The 27,752-nt window shown below is 55.9% G+C and overlaps 4 protein-coding genes and 1 long non-coding RNA gene across 5 annotated transcripts; 1 reads left to right on the forward strand and 4 right to left on the reverse strand.

The window, feature by feature from the left end:
- The first annotated feature begins 123 nt into the window (after positions 1–123).
- Positions 124–12,407, forward strand: LOC147918220 (uncharacterized). Its single transcript, XR_015551714.1, has 4 exons — positions 124–292; positions 11,262–11,368; positions 11,508–11,735; positions 11,972–12,407. It is a non-coding gene; the product is annotated as an uncharacterized LOC147918220 (long non-coding RNA).
- Positions 820–3,926, reverse strand: HOXA5 (homeobox A5). Its single transcript, XM_004418893.3, has 2 exons — positions 2,815–3,926; positions 820–1,835 (listed from the first exon to the last, which is right to left on the reverse strand). The coding sequence occupies exons 1-2, from the start codon at positions 3,707–3,709 to the stop codon at positions 1,585–1,587; spliced, it is 1,146 nt and encodes a 381-aa protein (XP_004418950.1). The 5' UTR covers positions 3,710–3,926; the 3' UTR covers positions 820–1,584.
- On the reverse strand, positions 5,181–7,454 carry HOXA6 (homeobox A6). The gene is made up of 2 exons (XM_004418892.3): positions 6,974–7,454; positions 5,181–5,635 (listed from the first exon to the last, which is right to left on the reverse strand). Exons 1-2 carry the CDS (start codon positions 7,413–7,415, stop codon positions 5,376–5,378), a joined length of 702 nt encoding a protein of 233 aa, XP_004418949.1. The 5' UTR covers positions 7,416–7,454; the 3' UTR covers positions 5,181–5,375.
- Positions 12,408–12,846: 439 nt separating the features above from the next.
- HOXA7 (homeobox A7) lies at positions 12,847–17,866 on the reverse strand. Its single transcript, XM_087429104.1, has 4 exons — positions 17,626–17,866; positions 16,872–17,019; positions 15,909–16,496; positions 12,847–14,989 (listed from the first exon to the last, which is right to left on the reverse strand). The coding sequence occupies exons 3-4, from the start codon at positions 16,285–16,287 to the stop codon at positions 14,664–14,666; spliced, it is 705 nt and encodes a 234-aa protein (XP_087285230.1). The 5' UTR covers positions 16,288–16,496; positions 16,872–17,019; positions 17,626–17,866; the 3' UTR covers positions 12,847–14,663.
- Positions 17,867–23,014: 5,148 nt separating this feature from the next.
- HOXA9 (homeobox A9) lies at positions 23,015–25,086 on the reverse strand. The gene is made up of 2 exons (XM_004418890.3): positions 24,507–25,086; positions 23,015–23,467 (listed from the first exon to the last, which is right to left on the reverse strand). The coding sequence occupies exons 1-2, from the start codon at positions 25,084–25,086 to the stop codon at positions 23,229–23,231; spliced, it is 819 nt and encodes a 272-aa protein (XP_004418947.1). The 3' UTR covers positions 23,015–23,228.
- Between the last annotated feature and the right edge of the window lie 2,666 nt (positions 25,087–27,752).

Below are 27,752 nucleotides of genomic sequence, written 5' to 3' on the forward strand. Positions count from 1 at the left end.
TTGGATGTCAACTCCCCAAAACCATAAAACTTACTTTAATGGCCCCACGTGACGTTTTATAGCCAGTGAGCCGATCTGTCTGTGCTATGGATGATTTTACGATCTAATTCATAGACAAAACCCTATTCATTTGGCACCCAAATGTCATATAGCCGGAACTGGGGCTTATAAACTTTACTGTTTTATAACTTTTAAAAGGAAAGACGGCATCAGGGTAAGCAGTCGATAAATGTGCAAATCTCTAGTTGCGCTTTAGCTGCTCTGAGGAGTTTCCCAATCCAGCTAGGATGGGGTAAGTACCTTCCATTTGTAGCAAATTAATTGTAGCAAAAGAAGCCAACTGGGTTCAGGGTGAGGAGTGGAAAGGGGTGTCTGGGTGGGTTAGGGGCAGAGGGTTTGGGGGCCATAACTTGGCACAGCAGCCTCTTCAGCAAGTGGAGGCCTAGGATGGCCTGAGGAAAGAGGCACCATCTGTGTGGGCCCCGAGGGCAGCTAACAAAGCCCTGGGCTTTTTCTCCTTTCTCTCTTTTTCTCTTTTTTGTATCCAGCAAGTTAATTTGGTTTCCTCAGAGATGGGTAGGCTGGACTCAGGCTTTGCAACCAGCTACAGCTTTTCCACCGTCTGCCCTGAACTCTCTCATGGGTCAGAGTTAGGGAGGCCGTGGGTCAGGGTGTGGGTCTGAGGTCTCCTTGCACAGGCAGGCTGCTCAGGTAGCCTCAGACTCACAGCCTTCTAGCACTGGACAGACAGACAGAAGAGAAGAAAGAGCCGCTTGCTATTTGGCACAAACCAGACCAAGAGAACTTACAATAGAAAGTTTATTTTTTGTTTCCAGTCAGTATTTTTTCCTTAAAAACAAATACAAAAAAAAAAAAAAAAAAAAGCTGATCACAGTTTGCTTAAACAGCCAGACTTGGACAATATTTGTAACTTTGTTCACAAAAACATACATCACTGAAGCTGCGCTTATAAGAGCCACTTCCAGAGTTCGTGCAAAGGGTCCTACAAAGGCACGCAGGGACACACCGCTCAGAGTCACAGTTTTCATCACAGAGTCACTAGTCACTACATGTCGAACAAGTTAAGTTGTGTCTCATCAAGTCACCTCTACAACAGCATTAATTACACAAGGAAAATAGGTAGTTTGAATAAAAATATCTTTAACAGCTTGGAGCTACTGAGACAGGGACACTTCCACTCACATGCACAGTTAAACAACTGGAGTGCAACACACAACATTGGCACTAAACAAGGTCGAAAGGGGACTTTTTTGTGTGGTTTTTCTCTTTTCTTTTTTGTTATAGTTACTTCAAGTAACACAGCTTGCTTCATATAAATAAGTTAAAACATCTATTTTTTTTTTCAAGACAAAGCCATTCAGGACAAAGAGATGAACAGAAAGCAGATCTACTTATACAGGCGCTATAATGGCAATAAACAGGCTCATGATTAAAAGATGAATTAGGGCAACGAGAACAGGGCTTCTTCACAGAAGGAACACAAGGGAGTTTCAGAAAGTCACCTTAGTACTGACACTACGCGGGATCCGCTAATACTGCTCAGTACTTTAAACGCTCAAATACTCAGGGGCGGAAGGCCCCTCCCGCCGCCGCCATGCTCATGCTTTTCAGCTTATTATCTTTTTTCCACTTCATTCTCCTGTTTTGGAACCAGATTTTAATTTGTCTCTCAGAGAGGCAAAGAGCATGTGCTATTTCAATCCTTCTTCGGCGGGTCAGGTAGCGGTTGAAGTGGAACTCCTTCTCCAGCTCCAGGGTCTGGTAGCGCGTGTAGGCCGTCCGGGCCCTTTTGCCTTCCGGGCCGCCTATGTTGTCTGCAACAGAAAAGTCAGCGGTTTAGCCACCAACTCCTCAGCCCCTGGCTAGCAAAGTCTGCCAGCTGGACGAGCCAGGGTCCGGAGCAGAGAACAGGGGAGAAAAGCTCAACAAGTCCTCCCTCCTCGCCTGCCCACTCCTCCCGAATTTCCTTCCCTCTTCCTTTCTAGAGAGAAAACAATACGATTTAGACTCAGGGAACAATCGGCCCATCTGAGGCTGGAGCCGCGTCCCGGAGGATCGCCTGGCTTTCCCTCGCCCCTCTCCTGCCCTCTGGCCCTGTCCCTGGCGTCCCGAGGCGGGGGCACAGCCCTCCCAGGCTGCCCACCGCCCAGAAACCAGCCAAAGCAAGGCCCTTTGCTGAGCGCCCAAGTGGCCTTCAGGTCACCCTCCCTTAAAGTTCCAGCCCCATGAGCCGCCTCCTGTTCCAGCCTGTACGCTTGGGGCGCCTGCTTTCTTTTTCTTCCCTTTCCTTTCCTGTTGTCCCTCCTGCCCCCAAACTTCAGAATCCCTCCGGCTCTTGCCTCGATTATTCCCCCCCAAGCCCCTTTTCGGGGACTCTAATTAGTAACGCTGTTTCCCCAGCGTAGCCCTCCTCATAAATTATCCGCCCTGACAAGCCCGATTCACAGCCCTACTGCCATCCTCTACCTCTCTGCGCCCTGCTCGGCTGGCCTGACCCAGGAGCGCATTCCGAGGCGTTGGGGTTCGATTTGGGTTTTTTCTTTCCCCTCCCCTTTCAACGTCTAAACTTGCCTGGCCAGCGGCCCTTTCCCCCCATTTGCAAGCGCTGGGCGCTGCAGAGAAGAGAAGGAGGGAGGAGGAAGGCAGGGGAAGGAGAACGGCGGGGAGAGGCTCCACAGGGCTGGGAGAGGCGAGACCAGGAGAGAGACGGGGAGAGAGGGCGGTAAAGGAGAGAGGGAGGACTGAGAGCCGCGCCCCCGCGGCCGCGTGGATTTAGAAAAAGGCTGGCTTTACCATGACTTATGTGCAGCTTGCGCATCCAGGGGTAGATCTGGGGTTGGGCGGGCGGCGCCGGGCTCGGCTCGCTCTGTGCGCTCGCCTGCTCGCTGCTGGCGGGGGCGTCCTCCTCGGCTCCGGACGCCGTGCCAACTCCCTCTCTGCTGCTGATGTGGGTGCTGCCGGCGTTGGCCGAGGCGCCGCTGGAGTTGCCCAGGGAGTTTTTCCCGCCGTGGTGGCTGTCGCTGCCGGGCGAGGGGGCCACGGCGGAGCAGGGCAGCGGGTCGGGCGGAGGCGAGTGCGTGGACGTGGCCGGCTGGCTGTACCTGGGCTCGGCGGGCGCCGTGCTGGCGCCGGCCGCATAGCTGCGGGCGCGCTCCCCGGAGCCAAAGTGGCCGGAGCCCGAGCGGCCGACGCTGAGATCCATGCCATTGTAGCCGTAGCCGTACCTGCCGGAGTGCATGCTCGCCGAGTCCCTGAATTGCTCGCTCACGGAACTATGATCTCCATAATTATGCAACTGGTAGTCCGGGCCATTTGGATAGCGACCGCAAAATGAGTTTACAAAATAAGAGCTCATTTGTTTTTTGATATGTGTGCTTGATTTGTGGCTCGCGGTCGTTTGTGCGTCTATAGCACCCTTGCACAATTTATGATGAATTATGGAAATGACTGGGACATGTACTTGGTTCCCTCCTACGTAGGCACCCAAATATGGGGTACGACTTCGAATCACGTGCTTTTGTTGTCCAGTCGTAAATCCTGCCTGATGACCTCTAGAGGTAAACTCGCGCACTAATGGGGGAGATGGGTGGAGGCGAGAGGGGTGGCGCGCGCGCCCCAAGCGCGTGCCCGCCTCCCGCCGCCGCCGTTCAGTCGGACTCGAGCGCCACCCGCTGGAGGCAGGGCGCATCGCTCCGCTTCCGACCCAGGGCTGCAAGGGCCGGGGTCGAATTGAGGTTACAGCCCATTATGGCAAAATTATTGCATTTCCCTCGCAGTTCCATTAGGATGTACCAATTGTGAGGCCGTCAGCTGCCGATCGCGTGCCCGGCGAGGATGCAGAGGATTGGGGGGAGATGGTGACTTGGATTTTATTTACAACAACTTTATTTCCCCACTGTGCAGCCCCTCTTATTTTTGTGTCGAGGTTGGGGTCGGTTCTGCCCGTCTTGCCGGCAACTCTGAAATTTGAAAATACAGATATCACCTTCGGGGAAGCGGGGAGGCCATTTAACCAACTGGAGAAATAAATCCTGCCCGCAGCAGCAGCTACAATTACGGCTCTGTTTTTGCGAGCGCATGAGGGACAGTGTCACTGCCGCTCTTAAATGACAAGCGTCTATTAAAGATAGCTTTTGTGTAGTGTTTCTCCGAGGCGAGGTCAAATTCCATACACTTTTATAACCGGAGTTGATTTTTCTTTCGTGTAAATATGGTTTTCGTGTCATTAGTTTGGTATTTGATTTGCTTTAAGTATCCAGCCTGGAGAATCTTCACACAGGGTCCCTTTCCTCGAGCCAGCCGGCCCCAAGTCGGAGGGTTCTCAGTGAACCCAACGAGTGGGCCCAGGCTCCCCGTAGACACAGAAGCTGCTTGGGGACTGGGGATCCGTGGGCCGAGTTATTAGGTTCTTGCTTAGACCTCCAGGAGTATAATGATGACGCCAATGCAAGTAACTATCTCCGCAGTTACTTTCCTGGGTTCTGAAAGACGAAAGTAAATTACAAATACAGCCGAAAGGCATGGGGGGTTCTCCCCGCAGGAGGCCGGGCGTCGCCGGCGCCCCTGGCACATTTAGAAGCCAGGGCTCTTGCCGCTCCCACAGCCCTGGGCCCCCTCCTTTGGTCCTGAAAGCTGCCGTGGTGGCAGCACCGGCACTGTCGGAGGCAGGGAGCCAGAATTCAAAGCCCTGAGCCTTCGGGAGCCCAGTCGCTCCCGGGGCTGTCAAGTTCCACCCGCCCCAGGTTGGCTCGACTTCGCTTCCACGGACGGTTGGGCGCGGGGCCGAGAAACTAGGCTTTCTCAGGACCCCCTTTGTTCCTCGCGCTCCTTCCTGTCTGGGGGCGGCCTGGGAGGCCACGGCAGTGCTGGGGCCCCAGCCTTTAGGCTCCCTCTTTCCAGTGGCCAGAGTCGATGTGGTGGTATCTTCCAGGACTCGGTGGCGAGGGACCGAAGCAGAAACGCTCAGACATCAAAATGGGCTCGGCCCTGGGTTCTTTCCTCTCCAGCAACCCCGCGTCCCCGAGCTCAGAGGCGCGCAGAGGCGGTAGCACAAGAGCGGGGGACGAATTCGGGGCGCGCCCTGGGATCCGGAGCCGCCTTGGGCAGCCTTGGAGAGCGGGACTGTTATGTGCAGTGCGCCCCGCTCCACCGCTGGGATTGGCTGTGTGTGATTTTTATTATTATTATTATTATTATTTTGTAAGAAATAAATGCTCAGGCGTTTGCAAAACTCCGGGCTCCCCTGAAACTGCGGAAGCTCCCCGATGGGAGCAGGCAGGGAGAAAAGTTGGGGAGCAGGCGAAGGGGCAAAGCCGAGGGAGGTTGCGGCGCTGGCCTAGTCCCTGCCCAGGCGTCTACTCGCCCGCCTTTGCCTCAGCGTCCTCCCCGCTGGGCTGTGTGGAATTGATGAGTTTATTTTCCTTTTTCCACTTCATGCGGCGGTTCTGGAACCAGATCTTGATCTGGCGCTCGGTGAGGCAGAGCGCGTTGGCGATCTCGATGCGGCGGCGCCGCGTCAGGTAGCGGTTGAAGTGGAACTCCTTCTCCAGCTCCAGCGTCTGGTAGCGCGTGTAGGTCTGGCGGCCTCGGCGCCCGTGACTCCCGTACACAGCACCTGCGGGCAGAAATGGCCCGGTCCCGATAAGCTAGCATCCGGGCAGCCCAACCAGTCAGCCCCGCGCCCCGCGCCCCGCGCCCCGGGCCTCTGGACTGGAAACCACTCGCCTCCACTCCAGCCTCTCCCACTATATCTCGGGCGGAAAGCGGGCTGGATGGGCGAAGATTATTTCATACCAGGCGAGATGTTTGCCCACCTAAAACCACTTGGGGTGGGAAGTTATTGTTTTTGAAAAATCTGCTCTGTAAGAAAACCATTACAAGCAAAAGAATAGAAAGACTCATTCTTCATTCGGGGTACCTAAGTCGTGTTTTTGTGGGAGTGTAGTGTGCATGTGTCTGGGAGTGGTGGGTGTGGAACCCTGTGAGTAGGGTAGACACTGAATTCACATATGGATCTCCGTGAAGATGTTACTGTGGCCAGCCAGGACTCAACACGCTTTTTGGAAAATTAAAAATGGTCAGCCCTCTCAAATCTTTGCAAATTCCCCAAATTGTATGGCCCTTCTGAGAAACGCAGAGCTCCCTTTAAAAAAAACCTGGATTTTAAAACAAAACACTGTTAGACTCTGTCCTGCTCCAAGGATTCCCTGTGGAGTTTTTGGAAACCAGGGGCAAAGAGATGGAGCTATGGGCCATCTGAGGTTTCTGGAAATGTAGGACTGTGATGGGCTATCTGTTCTGGTGCCAAAGGGGCCCATGGGTGGGGGCCTTCCCCCAAGATGGGTGTGTGAGACTCAGGCAGGGCCTCAGAAGGAGGCAGAAGTTGGCTGAGTGAGCAGTTGAGTGGAAGGGGGAGGAGGGGAGGGAGGAGAGAGAGAAAAAATCCTAAGGCTGGGGATGTGGCCCTCCAAGGCTTTGGCGAGACACTGGAAGAAGCCAGCTGAGGGCCTCTATCTATATGGGTTTCTAAAGGGCAGAAAGGAGAGGGGCTTGGGAGGCTAAGGGGAGTTATCAGTGATGGGTGCAGAAGGCCATGTCGGCTTGGGAATCAGAGCAGGATGTTACCAGGGTGAAGTGAGGGCAGGCGCTCCCTCCCATCCAGCATCGCTCTCTCTTCAGGTTGCCCCTGTCACGGGTCTCATATAGTGTGGCAGTGACCTCCCACGATCCCCTTACGTGGACACTAATGCCCTGCCTTCACTGCCACAGCTTGATTGCCCCATTGGGAATGGTTTTTTTTTTTTTTAATCTTTTTTAAAAAACCAAAGAAACTTTGTTCGTTCTTTCCTCCTATTTCCTCTATTTTCTCTGTTTTTTCCTTCCTTCCTTCTTTCCCTGCCTCCTTCCCCCTCTCCCTCCACTCTCTTGGGGGGGCTGCAGGGACATGCCTTACCCGCGCAGGAGTTCATCCGCTGCATCCAGGGGTAAACAGGGCTCGTGTACTTCCGGTCGGTGCCTTCGTCATGGAGGGCTTTGCCTGGCACGCTGCTGCTGTCGGATTTGTACTGCTGCTCGGGAGAAAAGTGCAGGTAGTCCCCGGGGCCCCTCTGCTTGCCACTGCCCGAGGGCGAGGCGCCACTGAGGTCCTTATCAGAATAGAAACACGAGGCCCCGTACTCGTAGGACGCCCGGTTGCAGGCCAGGACCGAGTTGGACTGTTGGTAGAAACAAGGTGAGGTGTACGTCTTGTCCGGGAGGCTCGACGCCCCGTACGAGGCCGGGAAGGGCCTCAGCGCGTCATAGCCGGCCGGGTAGAGGGGCAGCTGCCCCAAGAACGAGTCCTGGCCGCTGGGCAGGCTCCCGGGGAAAGTGGGATTCACAAAATAGGAACTCATTTGCGCGCCCCTCCGCAGGACTGTGATTTGTTGTGTATTAGTACATCTGGCTATAACTATTAGTAGTCATCGAACTGGTTTGTTTCTGGATGGCCGAACGCCAAAAGCGACAGCAGCAAATCGCACCAGCTGACGCGGCGGCGGCCAATGGGAGCGAGCGCCGGAGCCCGCTCCCCGGGGACCACGGCGACCGAGGCAGCAAAGTTACAAACAGCCCCCAGCCCGCCCGCCCGCCGCCCGCCCGGCAGATTAATGGGCGCGCACAGCCAGCCGGCCCGGCTCTCTTTCCGATCGCCAGCGGCGGACACCGGCCGGGCAGGGGCGATCCGATCAGGCCGGGGTCGGGGCACAGCGTCCGGGCCGCTGCAAAGGCCCCACCAGGCCCGCTTTTTCCTCCTCCCTTTTTGCCTTGTTGGATTTTTGCTGGATTTTCTCTCCAAACAGGAAACCTGACAGCCCCGCGCCGGGAGGGGCGGTGACAAGGATGTCTTTGCTCCCTGCCGGCCTGCCCTCCCCGCCAGGCCCTGTTTGCCCCTCCCCCTGCACTCTTCTACCAGTGGGTGCGGGTTCCGAAGCTGGAGAAGGGGCTCTGTGAAACCAGGCCTTCCTGCGCCTTAGGAATCGGTGCATCCCTTCTGTCTCTCCTTTCCCACCCCACCAAGGGCCTGGGCCTGGCTGCCGAGAGCGGAAGGCTCACCTTGATCTGACCAGGGCGCGGCCAAACATAGTCTCTTCCCCCGCCGGCCCCCTCCGCCCACATAGGACACATCTCCTTTGAGTCCCAATGGGCTCCCGGCCAATGGCCAGTGACTGCCTGGCCTCAAAGCACCCCCACAGCTGCGCACCCCCGTCCCGCCTTTGAACCCAGGAACCGAGAGGCCAGAAACCACTGGTTTCCACAAGAAAGGGACCTGCAGAGGAGTGGCCGTGAGACTGAGCTCCGACGCCAGCCGGGGAACCTGCTCCTCTAGCTCGGCACCTCGGGCGGGACTCGCCCTCCACGACGCGGACCGCTCAGAGCTGAGACAGATCCAGATGTGGGATCTCTGTCCTCATTCCAGAGGCGCGGGCGACCCAGGGTCCTGGGTCCAGCCAGGCATAGAGGGCAACTCGGGTGGCCCAAGGCTGCGGGATAATTGATGTGCTTGGTCTCCTGGGCGCCCGACAGCCCGCACTGTCCTTGGGTGTGCCCTCTTTCTTGCCTTTCCTGGGACTGTTCGGGGGGCCTGCTACCCCCAGTCGCTCCAAAAACCGGGAGTAGTTGTCTCACCGGCTCCAGAAATCGTCTGAATTGTTTTTACCATGGTCCCAGGCCTGGCCTTCCCCAGGCAGGACATGAAAAGCCTGTCCTGGGATGCTGTCTCTTTGCCTGAGAGGTGTGCCTGGGAGATAGTTGACTTTTACAGCACATGGATCAATCTCATTTTGTAAAATGTGATATCTTGCCAATGGCATTTTTATGACTGTATTTGTTGGGCTTGTAAAACCCCTTGAATTAGCTTTAAAATCCTCAATTCTGTAGAGGTTGAAGAAAGACTATTTATACGATTTGGTCAAATTTCTGGAAGGTGTTTATAAGATCTGTAAAACTGCTGAATGCAGGCTGGTGGGGTTCAGGAATTGGGGAGGGTGGCAATACCCCCCTAGGAATCTGACAATGACTTCCTTAATTTCTTCCTTGCTTCTTGATTTTTTTTCCTGCCCTTACTTCCCCCAAAGGGAAAAAATTGGGAAAGGTCACCCTCCACAGAGCCTAGTGTGCACCACTGAAAGCGGCTGCTGCCCACTTGATGGAGGCTTCTCCTAGAAGCCTTCTGCCTGAGCCCAGATCAATCCAAGCTGGGAAAGTTTCTCCTTTGCATATACAAAGAAGGACCTCGCAGGAGCGGATAGAATTTAGCATTTCCCTTGCATTTCTTCAGGAGAAGGATCTGATAGGTGAAAATGAAAGCTTAAAAGTCAAAAAATAGAAGAGAATTGTTTTCTAAAAGTTATGTTCAAAGAAAATCATGTTTGAGTTATTGTTTCTAGACAAGACCATCAGATGACAGTGATTTTAAGCAAGTTATTATTATGTAAGATGAAAACGACTATTTGGAGATGCTGACAAATGTTTACATTTATAATTTCTGTTTCATTCCTCCAGGTCCCACACAGTGTTAGGGCTGGTGGCGGTTTACTACTATTATTATTTGTTACGGTTTGACCTGAATTTTCGATCTAATAATTGTACTGGCCAACGAGAGAATTTGATTTCTTAGCTAAGAGCCAAAATACATATTTTTATCTTCTATAAGCACTAAGCTGGAAAAAAATATATTAAATTGAAATCCCTACGTGTTAGCCAAGGCTGATACATATCGTGTTGGCAGCCGCCCAATTTATTTCTCCAACCAGCATTAGGTGCCTATATATATATACAGAGAGAGAGAGAGAGAGAGAGACCCACTCAGGCGAGAATAGGAGCCCCAGACGCTGGAGGGAGCCTCTCCTGGGATGGTGAGAATGGCCACCAGGGCTCTCTCTTCTCCGTCAAAGCCACACAGAAAGTCCACTTACCTTTCAGCTGCTCTTCAAGGGGGACAGGATGGCGAGCAGGGCCCCACAGTCCGCTCTTTCCCTGGACTGCCCTCTGAGCGAGCTCCTCGACCTCCGCCAGCCTGGAGGGCGGCCTGCTGGTGTGTGTGTGGGACCTTGAAGGCCGCCCCGTTTGCCGGGATCTCTAGCCCAGGCCAGAGCCCATCACACACAGGTGCGGCCTCTGCCTGTCACGGGCCCTCACTTGGAGCCAAAGCCAGCCTTCCTCGCCATAGACAATCCTCCTCAGGGCCAGCCAGGCCTGCAGGCCTCAGTACTATGAGTGGTCTCTCCGATTTCGAAATCCCAAAGCGGGCGCGTTCCTCGAACCAGCATGCGCCCCCGGGGCGCCTTGGGACGCGTAGTTTGGACAGAAGCAGCCATGACGTGCCAGGCGGCCTGTGCAACCAGTCTCCATGGTGCTGGGGTTGGGGGGGAGGACTCGAGTCTAATCGGGCGTCCAGCTCCTGTCAGGGGTGGCCAAGGCCGGGGAGGTTCCCGGCCAGTCAGGCCCTGGGACGCCGCCCCTCAGGTCCTCCCTGGCCCCCTGCTCCTTGGCCTGCTTGGGAATCTCTGAGTGGCCCGCGCAGCAGTCGCGCCAGGCTGCACGGCGCGGGGCTGTGGCTGGCGTCGGTCCCGGTGACGGCCACAGCGTGGCAGCAGCGAGCGCCAGCGCGGTCGCAATAAATAATCCGCCCGCGGCAGCCGCAGTCAGACAGCCCGCGGCTCTGCGATGCAAATGCACCGCTTTTTCCGTCCTGAGCGCACCCACAGCGCCAGTGGACGTCCCAAACATCCACAGCCCCTTCTTAATTATCCAACGCATATCCAAGTATTATCTTAAAGCGAGAAAATAACAAGGAAAACCAAAAAAAGCAAACAAAAAGAACTCGAGCCCAGAACCTCAGGATCGTTTCTGGTCGCTGTCCCAGGAAGCTCCCGGGGCAAATCTGGCCAAGGCGCACCCAGGTCAAGCCATGGTCTGGGTCACCGCGCTACGTTAAGAGAACGCCCGCGGCACCCTCCGCGCCTCCTCCCGGGCGGTTCCACAGTCCTTTTCCCGCTGGCGGGTGGTGGGGCACGCGGTCACCAGCCCGCTGCGCCGAGGTGAGTGGGGGGCCCCCCTATCGCCCAGACTCGGTTTGCTTCCTTCCTTCATCCTTAGCTGCGGGCCCCTGCCACTCGCAAAAACACCACTACATCCTCTGCACCGAAACTTCCCGCCAAGCAATACCTAACCAATTAACCCCATCCTCTCCTCCAACACAGAATTGCACCCACGCACTTATTCCCTCTCCCGGTGCGTCAGACACCTCTCTCATTGGAAAACCGCGCAAAGGGAAGCAGGCAATCAGCAGAAGACTCGGGCTGCATTAGTAAGTTTTTGTTTGTTTTTTCCTATTCTACCTCTCCCTCCAGAAACCATTTTCCACGGAATAGAAGGTGTTGTGTTTATGCTAATAAAACGACTGTCGATTAATTCACTTTTGCCCTCACCTCTTCCCACCTTCCCAGGTCTGGAACTGTCTCCAATTGTTGGGGAATTCAATCAAACCAATTGGGTCATGAATGAAAATTTAAAAAATCCAAACCCGAGAGGCTGGCAGGGAATGCAGGGTGCAGGCCCACTTCCTTTTGGGCTTCCTGAGGTCGCTGGGGAAGGGGAGAGAGAGAAGACCTCGGTGTTCCTGCCCTGTGCCAGGGCGCTGTGCCATGGAAGGCAGGCAGGCATTTACTGCCATGGTGAGCCAGGGAGAGTGGGGAGAGAGAAAGAGAGAGAGCGAGAGAGAGAGAGAGAGTGTGTGTGTCTGTGTGTGTGTGTGCTGTAGTGCGTGGTGGGGGGGCGAATGTGAACGGGTGTGGGTGAGGGGGAGTATGCCCCTCTTCAAAGCCGCCCTGGGTGCCCTCTCCCACCGCCTCTGCCGCCGGCTGCCATCTCACTACCTTTGCTCCTGTCTCCCCACATGTCTCACCTTCAGATGGCGGCTCCCAGAAGCTCCTGCACCTCTGACAGCTGTCGCTTGGACAGGCTGGGGAGACGAATTGTCCTCCTTCCTGGTGCCAGAGGACGCAGGAAATTAGCCAGGTTGCGAGTTGCAAAGCGGCCGCCACGGCGCCGGGAACTGGGCGCGCCCAACCTCCAGCGGGAGCGGCCGGGCCAGGCCAGGCCGGGGGCCTCATCTCGCTCACCATCCCCGGACAAAGCATAGCCGAGCCGGGCTGGAAGGCAGAGCTCCGAAGCAGGCAGGATGGAGCGGAGCAAAAGAATGCGGCTCTATTCTCGCAAGGGAAATTATAAAAAAGTTCATGTTCACGGTTCCCATCCACATGACCGACAGCGGCCAATGGAAGGGCCGAACAACTCATAAAGTTGTATTGCAAAGTTGTAAATTTTCATAAACAACAACGGATTTATGACCCTTTCCCCATCACTAAGAGGAGGCAGCTCTTACACCGGCGCCATCTTAACACGGAGGCCGCCCCGACTTGGGGCCGCAGGTTTCACAGACCCAGTTGGGCGAGTTTTATTAAAAGAGCAATAAGAAGCGGGCCCAACTCAGGCCGGAGACTGGAATCGAAGTCTTTGCCCGCTGAGCTCACGCTGTTCTGCGCTGTCCCCACGGCCCCTAGCCCCTAGCCCCTTCCCCAGCCCCTATGCTTCTCTGGACCCAGACGCCCTTACCGAGGCTTCAGGCTTGCAGCCCGGAGTGCGGCCCGAAACCCCTTCTCGTAGCCTTCAGCTGCGGTCCTGGGCCCTGGGGCGCCCTCGCTTCGCCTGAATGCGGGGTGGGGGTGGGGGCTGCGTCAGAGGCCCTGAATTCCACCTCCTAGCCTGGGGCCGGGTTCAGGGCTCATGGAGAATTCAGGATCAGTTGCAGGGTAATACCCCTATCCAAGCCCACCCCAGAGCCTTAGAAGAAAGGGTGGATTTTGGATTCGCTCATGGAATTTATGAAGGTTTTTAGAGAGGTTCATAGAATATAATGTATCCATTGAAGACTGTGTTTTCAAGGAATCTGGAAGATGTTTGCGCACACACACAAAAACCTGACAAAAATCTCCACACCGAGAAATGCACATATACAATTATGGACACATAGAAGCACATGCACTCAATTATGGACACAAATGCGTGCAATTATTGACATGCAAACACGCAATCATGGACACAAATACATACAATTATGTTCTCATGTAAAAATACACAGACATACACCAAAATACACATACAAAGAGAGGTACACACATACCCATACAAGTCCACACATAAAAAATCCACACATAAAGGGACTCAACACACATATACACCAAAACATGGACTCCCAACACTTGGAACCTATTCATCATTCCACTTTTGCTTCCCCAAAGCCAGCACAGGGGACACAGACACAACCACGGCTTGCTCTCCAGTCATGCTCACCCTCTCTTCCCCAGGACCCTCTAGATAAAGCAATCCAGTTTGTTTCTTTGTCACCAAGCATCTTTATTTTTCTGTTACATAAAACACAGTTAGCTGGGCAAGACAGGAAGCATACCTTCCCGTTCCTGAAACCCCAGGCTAGAGCCGAGGGGGACTAGGGGGACGCAGGACAACACAGGAGATGAAGGGCATTGGAGAGGGCATCGGCCCTCTCCACCCGCTAGCGAGTTAGCTCAAGACAACACACCATGCTACAAAGTCACCCCAGTAACACATCCTTCTCAAGTCAAGACATTGCCTTACAAACGAGCTCCAAGACTATATAAAGGACAAAAAAAAAAAATCTTGTCCAAATATACAATATCTGCTATTGTAGTAAAAGTCAGGGTGTACATATTCAACATGGCCTGACACTAGGACACAGGGGTCAGGGGAGAAGGCAGGGAGGCTGGGAGCATCTCTGCAGTCCTACTAAGCAGAAGCTAACCCAGAGATCTGCAGCTAGCTTGGGAATGCTCCCTCCAGAATTGGAGGGTGATGGGCCTGAACTGAACTTGGGGTGCCCAGGCCAGAGAAGGAGGGATTCTAGGTTGCAGCACTTACAATGCTTTGGAATAAATATATTATTTTTCAATTTAAATAGAAGCCAATGCCCTAGTCCCCAAACCCCAATGCCTTCTCAGTGCAGCCTGTGGGACCCCAAAGGCTGCCAGCAGGAAGCAGCAGGGGCCTGGCTGGGGAGGGGCCAGCACTAGGTAGCAAGCAAGCCAGTGAGCACAAAATAGGTAGTTTGGGGCGAGTAGGTAGTACTGAGAGTCAGGTCCTTGCCAGTAGGGGGGGGAAGGGGTGCTGGGTGTCTGCCAGTGTTGGGACACATCTGGGCTTCCTGGGAGTGGAGGCCCACTGGGGCTGGGCCCATAGGTAGTTTGGGGGTGCCTCTCGCCGAGGCCTGTGCTAGGTAGTATTTTTTCCGCACCAGCGCAGAGCCGGCGGCCCGGGATTGGGGAGAGTCTGTTGGGGGTCCTCAGAGGCAGAGGGGATCCTCAAGGAGACCCAGTCTAGGCGGCTGCTCAGTCCAGAAAAGTTGGCAGCTGGAGTGGGTAATAGGATAAATGGGGTGTAGGTTGGGGGCTGGGTTTTTTTTTTTTACATTTTCTTTTTATTTTTTCCACTTTCGTAAATAAAATCAATGAGTCTCTAAAGACGGCTTTCCCGACTGTCTGGTGCAGCCAGGGCCCCGGCTCGGCCCCTTATTCCTCCTCCTCCTCCTCATCGTCTTCGTCTTCGTCGTCGTCGTCCTCGTCGTCAGCCTTGTCGGCGGCGGCGGTGGCGGCGGTGGCAGGCACGGCGCCCTCGGGGGCTGCGGTAGCAGCCGGACCCTCGTCCTTATGCTCTTTCTTCCACTTCATGCGGCGGTTCTGGAACCAGATCTTGATCTGGCGCTCGGTGAGGCAGAGCGCGTGGGCGATCTCGATGCGGCGGCGCCGCGTCAGGTAGCGGTTGAAGTGGAACTCCTTCTCCAGCTCCAGCGTCTGGTAGCGCGTGTAGGTCTGGCGGCCCCGCTTCCTGTCGGGCCCTGCGAGCAGAAATGCGGACACATGGACACACGGACAGACAAGCCGACAGAGACACAGACAGAACAGTCATTAGCCAGGCCACCATCCCAGAGCCCGAACCTTCCTCCGGGCCCTGACCCAGGCGCGCGTCCCTCTCCGCCCTGCGCCCCCGAACTGAGCTAGGGGAGGAGCGGGAGTGTGAGTGGAAGATCCCAACCGCGGTGCCAGACCCTCAGGCAGCTCTGTGAGGAGGGAAGGCGCAGATCCCAACTTAACAACCGCCCTTTCCAGCCGGCTAGGCTTCCACAATGTCCTGCTTCCCCCTGACAAAGGGAAATTGTAAATATAGAGTGTGGGCAAGTGGGAGACGCTACGCTTTTGCCATTCAAAGGCGAGCCGGGCTGCTTCCCCGCCTAGCTAAGGAAGTGGGCGACCTTCGGTTCCAGCGGCGCTTTCTCTCCCCAGCATCCCGCGCCCCCATCCCCGGACCTTCCTACGGCACTCCGAACCCCTGTCTCCGCTCCTGTTCCCCCACTCCCGCCTTTAAACGGCTTCTGGCATAAAGGGGCCTGAAGGGTTTGGCTCTCTCTGCTTTTGAGAAAGAAAAGCCGGGCTAAAAGGAAAAGGAGGGGAGAGAGAGAAGAAAGGGAGGGAGAAAAGAGAGAGAATAGCGAACAAACTTAACGTTAACATTCCAAGGCAAATGGAGTTAAATAAATTTACGAGGATCGAACCCATTAATTGGGCTATAAAAAGTTTTATGAGCCTCATTTACATACAATGCTACGGGCTTTCCACGCTATGGCGCCTCAGCTCTAATTAAAACCAGAAAGGCAGCGCCGCCAGGAGTCACGGGGCCGCCGGCTCGCAGCCGCCTCGCTCCGCTCCCCAGTCCCGCGCTCCCGGCTCCCACCCGGCCCGCCTAGCGGCTGCGCCTACCTGAAGACCGCATCCAGGGATAGATGCGGAAATTGGCCTCGGCCGGACCGTGCAGCGCGCCTTCGTCCGCCTTGTCGCAGGCGCCTTTGGCGAGGTCACTGCAGAGCCCGGGGATGTTTTGGTCGTAGGAGGCGCAGGGCAGGTTGCCGTAGGCGTCGGCGCCCAGGCCGTAGCCGGACGCGAAGGGGCTCTGATAGAGGGGGCTGTTGACATTGTACAAGCCTGGTACTGTCGAAGCGAAGGCGCCGGCGCCTGCCCCATAGCCGCTTCTCTGAGAGTTGGGCGCAAAGGAGCAAGAAGTCGGCTCGGCATTTTGGAACAGAGAAGCCCCCGCCGTATATTTGCTAAAAAGCGCGTTCACATAATACGAAGAACTCATAATTTTGACCTGTGATTTGTTGTCCGGCAGCTTTCAGTGTCGGTTTTACGAGGTAGCGTGATATATGATAACATTACACCCCCAGATTTACACCAAACCCCATTTTCTTTTGGACCCAGCTCGCCGCAACACGTGACCGCCCACATGACCGCCTCCACCAATCTCAGCAGCCCTCACAGGTGGTCTCGCTCCGCGGGGCCGGCGACAGCCTAGAATGGAAGGGGAAGAGGCTCAAATATGTGGCCAACGAATCTGCTCGCGCCGGGCCGGCCTGGCGCGTCCTGCGGGAAAAGGACCCCGAGGCTATGCGGGAGCGCTCTGCTCGCCGCCAGTCTGGACGCCGGGCCTGCAGAGGCCGCGCTAGCCCGACCCCGAGCAGCCCCCTCTTGCCTATTACCGAACTCTGGACCAAGCCTGCGGCTCTTCCCTGCCCGTCTTCTGCCCACTGACCCAGCCCAGCGAGGGTCTCTGCACCCCGCACACCCGCCCGCCCCACAGTCGCCGGGTGGGCAAGTCTCAGCTCTGGGCAAATCGACTCTTTGCCCACGTCTACCCCGCCCAGATCCAGTGGGCGATAAACCGACCTAGACTCCGATCCAGATGGGGCAGGCAGGCGCAGCGTCGCTTCCAGCTGCAGCGAGAACGCCACCGCAAACTGGAACCATGTGGTTCGAATAAAGTCAAGGTCTCCCAGCTTCCTTTCCTTAATCAGCGGCGCACTGTTTATCCGCTCTAAAGGAAGCAGTGAAATATTTATCTATTAATGAGCCTCATTTGCCAACAGATTTATTAACGTGGGGCTCCCCTCCCTCCTCCTGGACACGCTGGCCCCGCAGACTCGGTGCGTTCGCTCCTGGGCACCTGGCTGGCCTCTGGCAGCCGGAGAAAGGGCTGGACACTCTTTTATCCTCCCCGCAACGCTTAGTTCCCCCTGGCTGAAGGGGAAACAAGTCCTTTCCCCCCCCCCCCGCCCCGCTTGGAGGAACCTCAGGCTCCGCACCTTTCTAGGTACCCCTAGCACAGTGAGGTTTCTGGTAGACTTCACCCCGGCCACCTCTGGGCCTCCGCCAGCTCCTCATGGGCCTGGGTGGGTGCCTGGGAGCAATACATGTTTTAGAGCCACTTTGGAGAAGACAGAGGAGGGTTCAGGCGCCTGGGGACTGCAGCCCATTATGGATCTCCATTTCTTTTGGAGACCCCAAAAACAAATAGGGGGAGCCCTCCCGAAAAGGCCACCCAGCTCTGGTGGCTTCTCTTTTCCAAGGACTGGCTGGCAGAGAGTGGAGCGCAGGGTAGACTCACTCCTTCCCTTCCAGGCCTCCAACTCACGGAGCTTACCTTCTCAAGCCTCCAAACCCTGCACAGGGTTGGAACAGCGAAGCCCCTGCCGCCCACCGCTCCGTGGAGGGTGGTGGGGCGAATCCTTCCTCTAAATGCCTCATAAACTGCCCAGGCCGCGCTGGAAGCCCAGCCGTCAGGTCAGTACGCCTTTTACTGCTCAGCTCGATTGCACACCATAAACCCGACCTCACAATGGAATTGCCCCGGATATTCTCCTCTAAATTATAGAGTTTGGTTCCTCGTGTACAAAGCGCTTCCCATCACTTTCAGAGGGTCCAGGCTGTCCCCGTTCACCGCACTCTCTCGGGGGTCCCAGGAGCACAAAAGGCAGCGAGAGGGTTCAGACCCGGATGCAACGGATCCCAGCTCCTTTCTAGTGGACTGCCCTGGGGCATGGGTGGGAAGGCAGGGGCTGTCCGGGCAGGTGGGGCCAGGGTGGTTTCCCCTGGGAGTACAGGGGCCATAGTGGGGGGGGGGCAATATCCGGGGATGCCTTTTATGGCGGATCAGGATGATAGCGTGTCTCAGTCTGGGAACGGAGGGGGTAAGACGGGAAGGGAAGAAAAAACCAAATATTCCAAAAAGCATCGCTTTCTGGCAGGAAATGAAAACCTAAGAAAATTGAAGGAAGAGGAAACAAACAAGAAGTAGGCTAGGAGATCAAAGAAGCGGAATCAGACAGCTTTAGACCAATAAATTGTTCCTCGGGTGACACAGAGCAAGAGGCAAAGAAAAAGACCCGGGCCCCGCCGCCGCCGCCGTCTGTCTAGACTCGGGTGGCTGGAGCGGCTGACAGCGATGGCGTTTAAAGTAGAACCTGCCCTGAGTCAGGCGACCCGACAGGCCGAGTGGGGAGAGATTTTGAGGAGCGGGAAGGAACGCAGTCCCAGCCAAGAGGGTTGGGAGCCCGCGTCACAGGCTCATCCCCGCCCGGATTTTGTCAGGCGCGGGTCCAAGCGGTCCTGGCCGGACGCGCTGCCCCTTCCCCTGGGCCAAGGATGATCCAGATACTGCCGGCAAGGCCTCGGCCTTTCTGGGCCCAAGTCAGCTAACTGGGCTGAGTCCCGCGGGTGCCGAAACCTCCCTTTCGTTTCTGCGCTTGTCTCTCTCCTGCTTTCTGTGGCAGGGTTTTAAAACGAAAAGGCCAAAGTTAGGCTTTCAATAAGGCCTATTTAATCGCATGTTCTCGAGCCATTGGTGTCCTAATTATTTCGCTGAAAAGACACCAATGCAGTGGGTTATGTGTGATAATATTCACAGAAATACTGGTTGATGCTCCGCCTGGAGCAGGCGCGTGTAGGCGGGGGTCTAATCAGCCCAGCTGTCTCTATATAAAGACATTTTCCACCGCTCTCCTGGAGCAGAATTCGTTTCCCTGCTTCTTGTTACTAAATAGTCTTCAATATTTAAACCTAGCTCGGGGCAGCGAATGGAAGCTGCTGGGAATCGGGCGGCTAGCGATTTGCTTCTGTTAAGGTTTCCACCCGCGCTCTTTGCCCGAGCTGCGCGTCGGTTCTCCATCCACTGAGCAGTCCCTGGTCGCCGTGCGGGGACAGATACATCGCCAACGAGTGCAAAAGAGCTCGGGCTGGCGCGGGGTCTGGTCTGGGCGGCTTGCAGGGACGCCGTTCCCAGGCAGCCTAGCAGGGAGAACCGCCTCCCAGCCACTGGCCGGCCAAGGGCAACAGAGGCCCCTCGTGGCAGTCCCCGAGGCCTCTGAGATCCCAGCCGGCCAGCACCTACCTGGGGCCTCCGTGATCGGTGGGGAGAGAGAAGCGGTCGCTACCGATCTGCTCCTTTGCCATTTATTTGTAGTCACATAAATCGAGCTTTGTATCTGTGCCTTGGAGACACGGCCACTGGCGGCTCTCGGAAAGTTATAAAACCCTTCTTAGAATCAGATGAAGTGAAATATTGTATATTATATAAGGAAATATAATGAAGGCGTGTGTCTGTAATACCAAAGCGTGTATATAAACAGAGAAAAAGGAAGGAGAGAGAGAGCAACCCCGGGGAGAGATGTCAGCCAGAATCTAGTCCCCAGTTTTACAGCGTGTGCAGAGCAGAGAAGCAGGTTGTAAACATTTTGTGGGCTTGGCGGAGACTATTACAACCCAAATAAATGCACTGCGTGGCGTGTTCACAGGGCTCCGGGGTGCTTCGAAGGGTTTTCTGTTTGCTTTTGCATTTTCCGTCTGAAACCATTCTGCACCCGTAGCTGATCCTCGCACCCGCGCTCGAGGCGCCTCTCGGAAGGCTCCGAGGCGTGTTCCCCGCCCAGGGTCGTGGATAGGCTGGGTTTGGATTAGGGTTCCCTCCCTCCACCTGAGCAGGAGACGCCAGAGGAGCCTTAGTACTCCCACTGCCGAGGAAATTCGGAGGCGAGAGAAAGCAAGGCAGCTTTCACGACGTGAGCTCCTATCCTGGAGCTAGGATGTTATAATTATTTTAAATATCATATTTATTTTAGAATAACCAAAGCAGTTCCTGGTCTGTCCCCAAGGATTCCCCATCCCACGAACTCAGGCGTCAGACCCACACTAGACAGTCACCAAGAGTGCCTTTACGTCCAATTTTCAGCCGCCTAATTGTGTCACGGATTCGGGGCGGCCCGCGGGTGCTGGCTCGCCGGTTCTGTACCGGAGCGCAGCCTTCGGGGGCCTCCCGGGCTACCGGAGGACTCCTGGCCACGGTATGCACCCTCGGCACACCCTCTGGGGTGTCACCAGGTCCGGGGGCTGTAGGCCTTAGTTCTTGTGTCTGTCCGCTGGTCAGCCGGGTTCTCCGAGCGCCGCGCTGCCCCGAGGCTTGTCCCGGGCTGGGACGGTTACCCTACAGCGCCTGGAGCTGCAGCCCCGCAGCGCTAGGCCCCCGGAGTGGGGGAAAGGGGGACGCGAGCGGTGCAAGTCAGGCGAGCTCCCCCCGCTTGCTTGGTTCCCAGCGAGGCTTCCGGCTCGGCATGAGCAGCACCGAAAATATACCACAGCTGTTCACTCAAATCTGAGGCTCTCGTTCCAGAAAGGCTCTCGTCAAGTCGACATCTTAGGACCGTCCCAGGGTGGCGGCGGCGGGAGATGGCGGCGCGGGCGCCTCTTGCGTGGAGCCATACTGCCATCTGCTGGCCACATCTTGGTACTGCAGTCCCAGCAGCGCGGTCTGAACTTCGTCAGCAGCCGCCGCGCGCCCTGCGCCCCACTCCCAAAGCGGGGCGAGGGCCCAGTCCCCGGGGGTTCTGCGAGGAGCCGGGAATCTACGCTGCCGAGAGTGCCCATAAAAGAGAGCTGTTTCCGCAGCCGCTTTATCGGCGGCAGACAGAACAAACAAATGAAGGGGCTTTGGTGGAAAATCTTAATTGGGGCTGGACAGTTGTAAACTCATTAAGGGCCGAATTCCAGACAGTTCGCAGACCCGGCCTTTATGGCACACCCTTACTGCCCATTCTTTGAAGTTCCTTCTGTCTGCAACAACAGAGGGCGTCCCAACCTGGCGGCGGGGTGGGGGTGGGGATGTGAGGGGACGCCCCATCCCCCGGCGCCCTGGTTCCCCTTTTACACGCCCGAACACAGCTAACTTGGCAGAAGTCGAAGTGGGTAGGGGGTGGGGATGGGGTGGGGGGTGGGAGATGGGGAGTAGGGGGGAAGGGCGAGAAAAGAGGAGGGGAGATGAGGCTGAACCCTCTGGCCACATCTAGAAGGCGCTCGGGCCTCCGCAATTGTGTCCGTTCCCCCCTCAGCCCTTTACACCCCATAAACGGTAACAGCCCTCATTTTCTTTTATGGCGCTTCGGGCTCGTCGGTTGCCTGGGCTCTGCCTCTGCCAGGACTTGTGCTCCGGAGGGGCGCGCGGTGCAGGACCCAGAATCTCCCGGGCCAGCCCGACAGGACGTGGGGGTGCGGGGACACAAGACTTCAGTCCCCTGAGAACCCCCAAATGTCTGTCCTGGCGGCCACGTTGGGGCTGGGGCGGTCGGGGTCGTGTTTCTCTCCTCAGAGACTCCTTAGGAGGCAGGCCCTCAGCTCTGGGTCCTGGCCCCCCACGTCCCCCCATGACAGGGAAGGCCCCAGGAGTTTCCGTGGACCCCGGTTTGGGAATTTTCTCGGGGCACCAAGATGAGAAAGTGGCCTTTCACTGCTAGTGGCCAGCGATACCCGGACCCAGCCCACCTCCTGAGAGGCCTCCCAGCCATCCTGCAAATGGACACAAAGCGGGGAGCCCAGGTCTCGCCGCCGCTGGTTCCCGGCCTTTCTCCGCTGCCCGCACCGCCAGGCGGCGGGCCTGGAGGGACCGCGGAGCCTCCACTCTCCGCCGCCGGCTGCTGGCAAGTCCCGCTCCCGAAAGCCCGCCAGGGGCAAAACTGAGGTTCTGTCCTCCTCCACCCCAGCCCGGCCCCCGCCCAGGCACTCTACCCAGGCTCCCTCACCCTAGAGAAGATGGTGCAAAGAGCTGATCCGCAAAAAATAGAAAAGAATCAATATATTTTATTTGGCAAAAAGTTAAATATCTCAACACAACAATTTGGTCAGTAGGCCTTGAGGTAACTATTGCAAAACATACAGTGTCTGTTCAGCCCGATGGAAACCCCAGATTCATCAAGGATACAAATCTACAGTAGCCCAATGGCGGTTTCATAGCGTATAATTTATTATCAATAAAATTAACTCCATTACAATAAGCATTCATTTTCCCCCAATTAAAATCAAAAGTAAACCATAGGTAGTAACCTTCTGCACATATGTATAGCTCCGAATTTGCTCACTGTTCATCTGGTGCAAAAACAATATTCAAGCTTGCCTGATTACTTTTTCTTTAATATGTGGATTATATATACCATGGACAAGACAGATGTACAGAGCATGTAGAGACAAAAATGCCCACATTTCAAAAGTGGAGAAAACCGTGAATCTATGTATCCCGGAGAACCCTTTCTCTCTTTTTTAAAAAAATTTATGTCACTGGGAAATCCTTACAGCTAGTTTATAATCAAAGGTTAACAGCCTAATATACAGAAGACATATTCCACTACAGAGCTATACTCTATGCAACTGTTTTTCCCCTTCATAAACAACCTGAGTTCAAATTGAATTCTAGCTTTCACAAACACAACGGGTGCATCACCCAGCACAGAAGTTTGACTCACAAAACATAATTACCACAATAAAAGACAGTGTTCAAGTATCTGGGCAGATCGCTCTGCCGCACAAAGAACAAATTAAATTAACTACACAGACTAAAAACTATACAGCTCTCCATCAACAGTTGTGCATTATAAAAAGGTAGTTTTTTTTTGTTTGTTTTAAGTCAGGAACAGGTAGATTTTTTTTTTTTAATATATACAAGCTAGCACACGCAGCCATCAGTGCTAATGCACCCCCCCCCCTTTTTGTCTTATAGAAAATGGAAAGCTTACAATACCTCCTCCATCAAAACGGCAGGCCAAGGAGCCAGCCTGAGCAGGGTCTGCCAGGGGGAGATGAGGCCTGGAACCCGCTTTGTGCGGGGTGGTGGAGGCTGGGGTGGAATGGGGGTGGGAGAAGGGGACAGGCAGTCCGTTCTCTTTCTCTCTAGCTCTCTGGCTGTGTTCTAAACGAAGTCGAGTCTCGTCACTCGTCTTTCGCTCGATCCTTGTTGATTTTCTTCATTTTCATCCTGCGGTTCTGAAACCAGATCTTGACCTGCCTCTCGGTGAGGTTGAGCAGTCGGGCCACCTCGTACCTGCGGTCCCTGGTGAGGTACATGTTGAACAGAAACTCTTTCTCCAGTTCCAGCGTTTGGTGTTTGGTGTAAGGGCAGCGCTTCTTCCGCGTGGAGCGCGCGTGGAGCCAGTTGGCAGCCGGGTTGTCTGTGGGGAGAGAGACACGGAATTTAGAAGGAGAAGCACACCCCCCCTCCGCTGGGGGCTAGGGAACCTCCTGGGGTCTTCGACCAAAGTGCAGGACACTGCTGAATTGGTTAGGGAAGGCGGCTGAGCCACGGACACAATGGAACCCTGGCAGACAGACGCAGGGACGGTCACTTACAATTGCACGCAGTAAAACCTCGGCTCCCCCTCCCCTCTGAGGCCCTCCTTTCTCTTCTTCCTCTGTCCTCCCGTCTTTTCCTCTCCTTCCTCCCACTCTCCGCACACTGTACGAGTGAAATGTGGAAACAGAGCTTCTTGCCAGGCAGGGAGAATCCACGCTGCCCTGTTCATGTAGCAGGATTGATCTTCTCTTCGCTCCTCACTGACTCTCTGTCTTCCCTTCCCCACCTTTCCTTCTACTCTCCCACTCCTTATTGACCTCCCTGAAAGGCCGCAGGAGCTGGGCAGGCAAGCACGGTGCCCCTGGGCGGCCCAAGGCCGTTGATCACTTCTCCAGTTTATTCGAATAATCTGGCATGGGGACTCGCGGGGCCCGGGCGCCTGCAGCCTCATCTTGGGCAGGATTTACGCCGCCACTGGCTGAAGGCGAGAACTGGAGGGAATCGGCCTTCTCCCCCAGTGTCCCGGCTGCAGTTGCTGCCGCTGCTCCCAGACAATCTAGCCGCACAAAAGACTCTCTGCCGCGCTGCTTTCGAAGAACGGCTCAAAGTATCTCTGTCCTGGTCCCGGGCAGCCAGGGAGAGGGGCGACTGGTCTTGGCTTGGCCCGCAGCGCCCGCCCCGCCCCCTCTCTCGGCAGCAGCCGCCTCCCCTCCCCCCAGCCCTGTGGGCCCACTTGTCACTGCTCTCTGGACTTGGGGCCCCATCCGAGGCGTCCCAAACAGCAACTTCTGGCTCTGGCCCCTGCTTAGGAGGCTCCCAGCGCGGGCGAAGGCAGACTTGAGAGAAAGCTGGCGGGCCGGCAGATCCAGGTGGCCGGCGTGGAGGCGGCGGCCGGTATGGCGGGAGGAGACACTTACTGGGATCGATGGGGGGCTTGTCTCCGCTGCTCTCATTCTCAGCATTGTTTTCGGAGAAGGCACCTTCGCTGGGCTGTTTTTCTCTATCAACTGGAGGAGAACCACAAGCATAGTCAGTCAGGGACAGAGTGTGAGTGTCAAGCGTGGGACAGTCACCCCTTCTGGCCGACAGCGGTTCAGGTTTAATGCCGTAAGGCCGGCTGGAGGGCAAGCCCGCGAAGGAGAGCGCACCGGGCGTGGGCTCCAGCCAGGAGCGCATGTACCTGCCGTCCGGCGCCGCCGCAGCCACCGGCGCCTGGGGGTGCACGTAGGGGTGGTGGTGATGGTGATGATACACCGCCGCGGGCACCGCGTTGGCGCCCGCCGCGTGCACCGGGTTCCACGAGGCGCCGAACACCGCCGCCTTGGACTGGAAGCTGCACGGGCTGAAGTCGGGGTGCTCGGCCAGCGCCGCAGCCTGCCGCGGGGGCTGACCCAGGGCCCCCGGCGCGTAGCGGCCCGCGCCCAGCTCGTCCGCGGCGTCGGCGCCCAGCAAGAACGAGTCCACGTAGTAGTTGCCCAGGGCCCCGGTGGTGGCCATCGCCGTGCCCCGCACCCGGCCGGCCGGCCCGACCCGCGGAAATTATGAAACTGCAGATTTCATGTAACAACTTGGTGGCACCAGGGGGAGAAGTACAGTCACCTAATAAGTTGCCGGCGCCCGCGCCCCTATTGGCCGCGCGCGTCACGTGCCCGCCCGGCAGAACAATAACGCGTAAATCACTCCGCACGCTATTAATGGCCCGGTGTTTTGCAGTCATAATTTTTATAGCAAAAGCCATATGTTTTTATGCAAAGGGATCGCGGCGCTCCACGATCGGGTTTGTTTTAATTGTGGCCAACGAAGATTAAAAGATCAAATCTGGCCTTGCCTCTGTACTCCCTCCCTCCCCTCCCACCGCCACCACCAGACACACACTTCTTAAGCGGACTATTTTATATCACAATTAATCACGCCATCAGCAAGGCGCGGGTCCTGCGTGCGAGTGCGGCCAGCGGAGCCCCTCATAAAATTAGACAATAATTGAAGCCATAAAAAAGCAGCCAAATCGCATTCTCCGTCTACTGTATTTAAATCTATATTTATGATATTTCATAAGGAGTTATTGTTTCAGAAGCCACACAGGCTGGTGGGAAGTTGGGAACCACCAACAGATTCGTTTTCCTCGCCGTGGCTCCCAGCTGTAAAAATTTACGAGGACTTGGAAAGGTTAAATTAGACTGTTGTGTTTGGTTGGCGAGCTCCCTGTAAATAACCCCTGCGGTTCCCAGAGATGCGAGTTTACTCCGGACCGGCTGCGAAAAGTCAAATTCAACATAGTATCCGTCCGAAACAGAGACACCACTGCCCCTGCCCGGGCGCGCTGGGCAGAGACAGGCCGCCGAGAGGGCACCGCCTATCGCGGGCCCCTGGAATTTGCCAGCCTGGGGCGCGGGGCGCCGGGGCAGCTCCCAAATTCTCCCCTGCGCCTCCAGCGTGGGCCCCACCGAGGAGCGGCCGCCGTCCCTGAGGCGAAGGGTTTGAGAGCCTAGCTGTGCCGCGTGTTCCGCCCGAGCCCCCGCACACGCGCGCTCAGCGCGCACTGTTCATCGTCCGCTGAGAAGCACGATCCCCTGCGGACGCAGGAGGCGATCCAGCCCTGTGCTCCGACCTCTAAGGCCCTCATACTGAGCTCTGCAAGCCTGATGACGCTCCCCGAACCAGAGCTGCGAAAAAAGGCGGGCGGCAGCACCAGTGGAAGGAGAGTCCAGCTTGCAAAAAGGCAGCCCCGCCTGAGACCCCGCGGCTCCAGTAGCTGGGAGGCCTGCACCGGAGCGGCTTGCCTCGGGACTCAGTATGAGTCCTTCAGGGTACCTTCCTTCCTTCCATCCTTCCTGGCCACCGCCCCGGGCCCGCCTCGGTTACCCACCCGGCGGGGCGGCTCAGCAGAGTTACAAGGCCCAAAGCGGAGGCGGCCGCAACTCAAGTCCAGGGCTAGAAATTAAAACGGGGAGGGGCACGGGGCATTGACTTTAATCCCATCCCTTAACTTGGCCAAATTGAGGAGGGTATTTCTCACTCCTGAGAGTCAGGGGTAAATTAAAAGACCTCGCCTCTCTTAATTGGGGGGGGGGGGGAACCCAGCCCAAATCCGAACAGAAAGCAGCGACTCCGAAAAATGAGGTAATTAAATTCACGTGTGAACACTGTGCCTGCAAGAGTGTTTCTCATTAGCCCACTTCCCTAGCGGCGAGGGCGGGCGGCCTCGGGCGCTTCCATCTCCTTTGCTGCCTTCATCCGCCCTAACGGTTCCAGTAATCTCCCCCAAAACCCTGATCCCAGGTGGAGATCCTTACATGCCAGGCTCTCCACCAGAGTGAGGCTGCGAAGCCGAGAGGAGGCCAACCGGGTGCCCCTTCCTCCGCCGGCGCCGGAAGAGGGAAGTGGTGCGCACAATGAACTCCGACGTGGCTGGTCCTGGCCGCCTCGGCCCCCTCCCCCCTAATATTTTCCTTTCCCTGTAAATTCCTCCGCGTTATCCCCACCCCCACCGCAGCCCAAGGTGTCCCACACTCGAGCACTTCGCGGAGCCCCTGAGATTTTCCCTAAGAAAAATTAACCTTGGAGAAAACCTTCACTCCTAATTGTAATTGGACACGCCTGGCTGCCTTTGCACTTTTTGTACCCAGAGAAGACACGAATTATTATTAGCATTTTTTCCAAATAAAAAGGCTGTTCTTTAAATAGCCTTAGCCCCCAAAATAAGATGGTTACTAAACAATTAGCAGGCGTTGAGTTTTTAGTCGTCCTTACTGATGCCAAGAAGGGGGGAAAATTACAAAACCAAATATTATCCCTCTTCATCCCAGAGGTTTGGGGAGAGAATATTCAGGCTTTTGTGTCTGCTTTTATTTTAGAAGTGAAAAGAATTGCGTGTGCATAAAGAAATAAGTTGGTGTAATTACAAACCGCTTCTTCTCGCCTGCGAGTTCTAAAACTTCGGCCTCCAAAACAAATCCAATGCTCGGGTCCAGAAAGTGGCAGACAGGAGTTGAGAGGAACGCGCTGTGCCGGCCTTTCAGATAACAGGACGGCGGGCCCTCGGCCAGAGCTGCGAAGGGAAGCACCGCTCGGTGGGCATGAGTCTGAAGGCCCGCGAGTGTGTGTGTGTCGGGGGGTACGGAGGGATGGAGATTGTTTTCAGTTCTGGGTAGCGAGAATGGTCC

The sequence above is a fragment of the Ceratotherium simum genome, chromosome 1, assembly GCF_057802395.1.
Source record: "Ceratotherium simum simum isolate JZ-2026a chromosome 1, ASM5780239v1, whole genome shotgun sequence".
Lineage (NCBI taxonomy): Eukaryota > Metazoa > Chordata > Mammalia > Perissodactyla > Rhinocerotidae > Ceratotherium > Ceratotherium simum.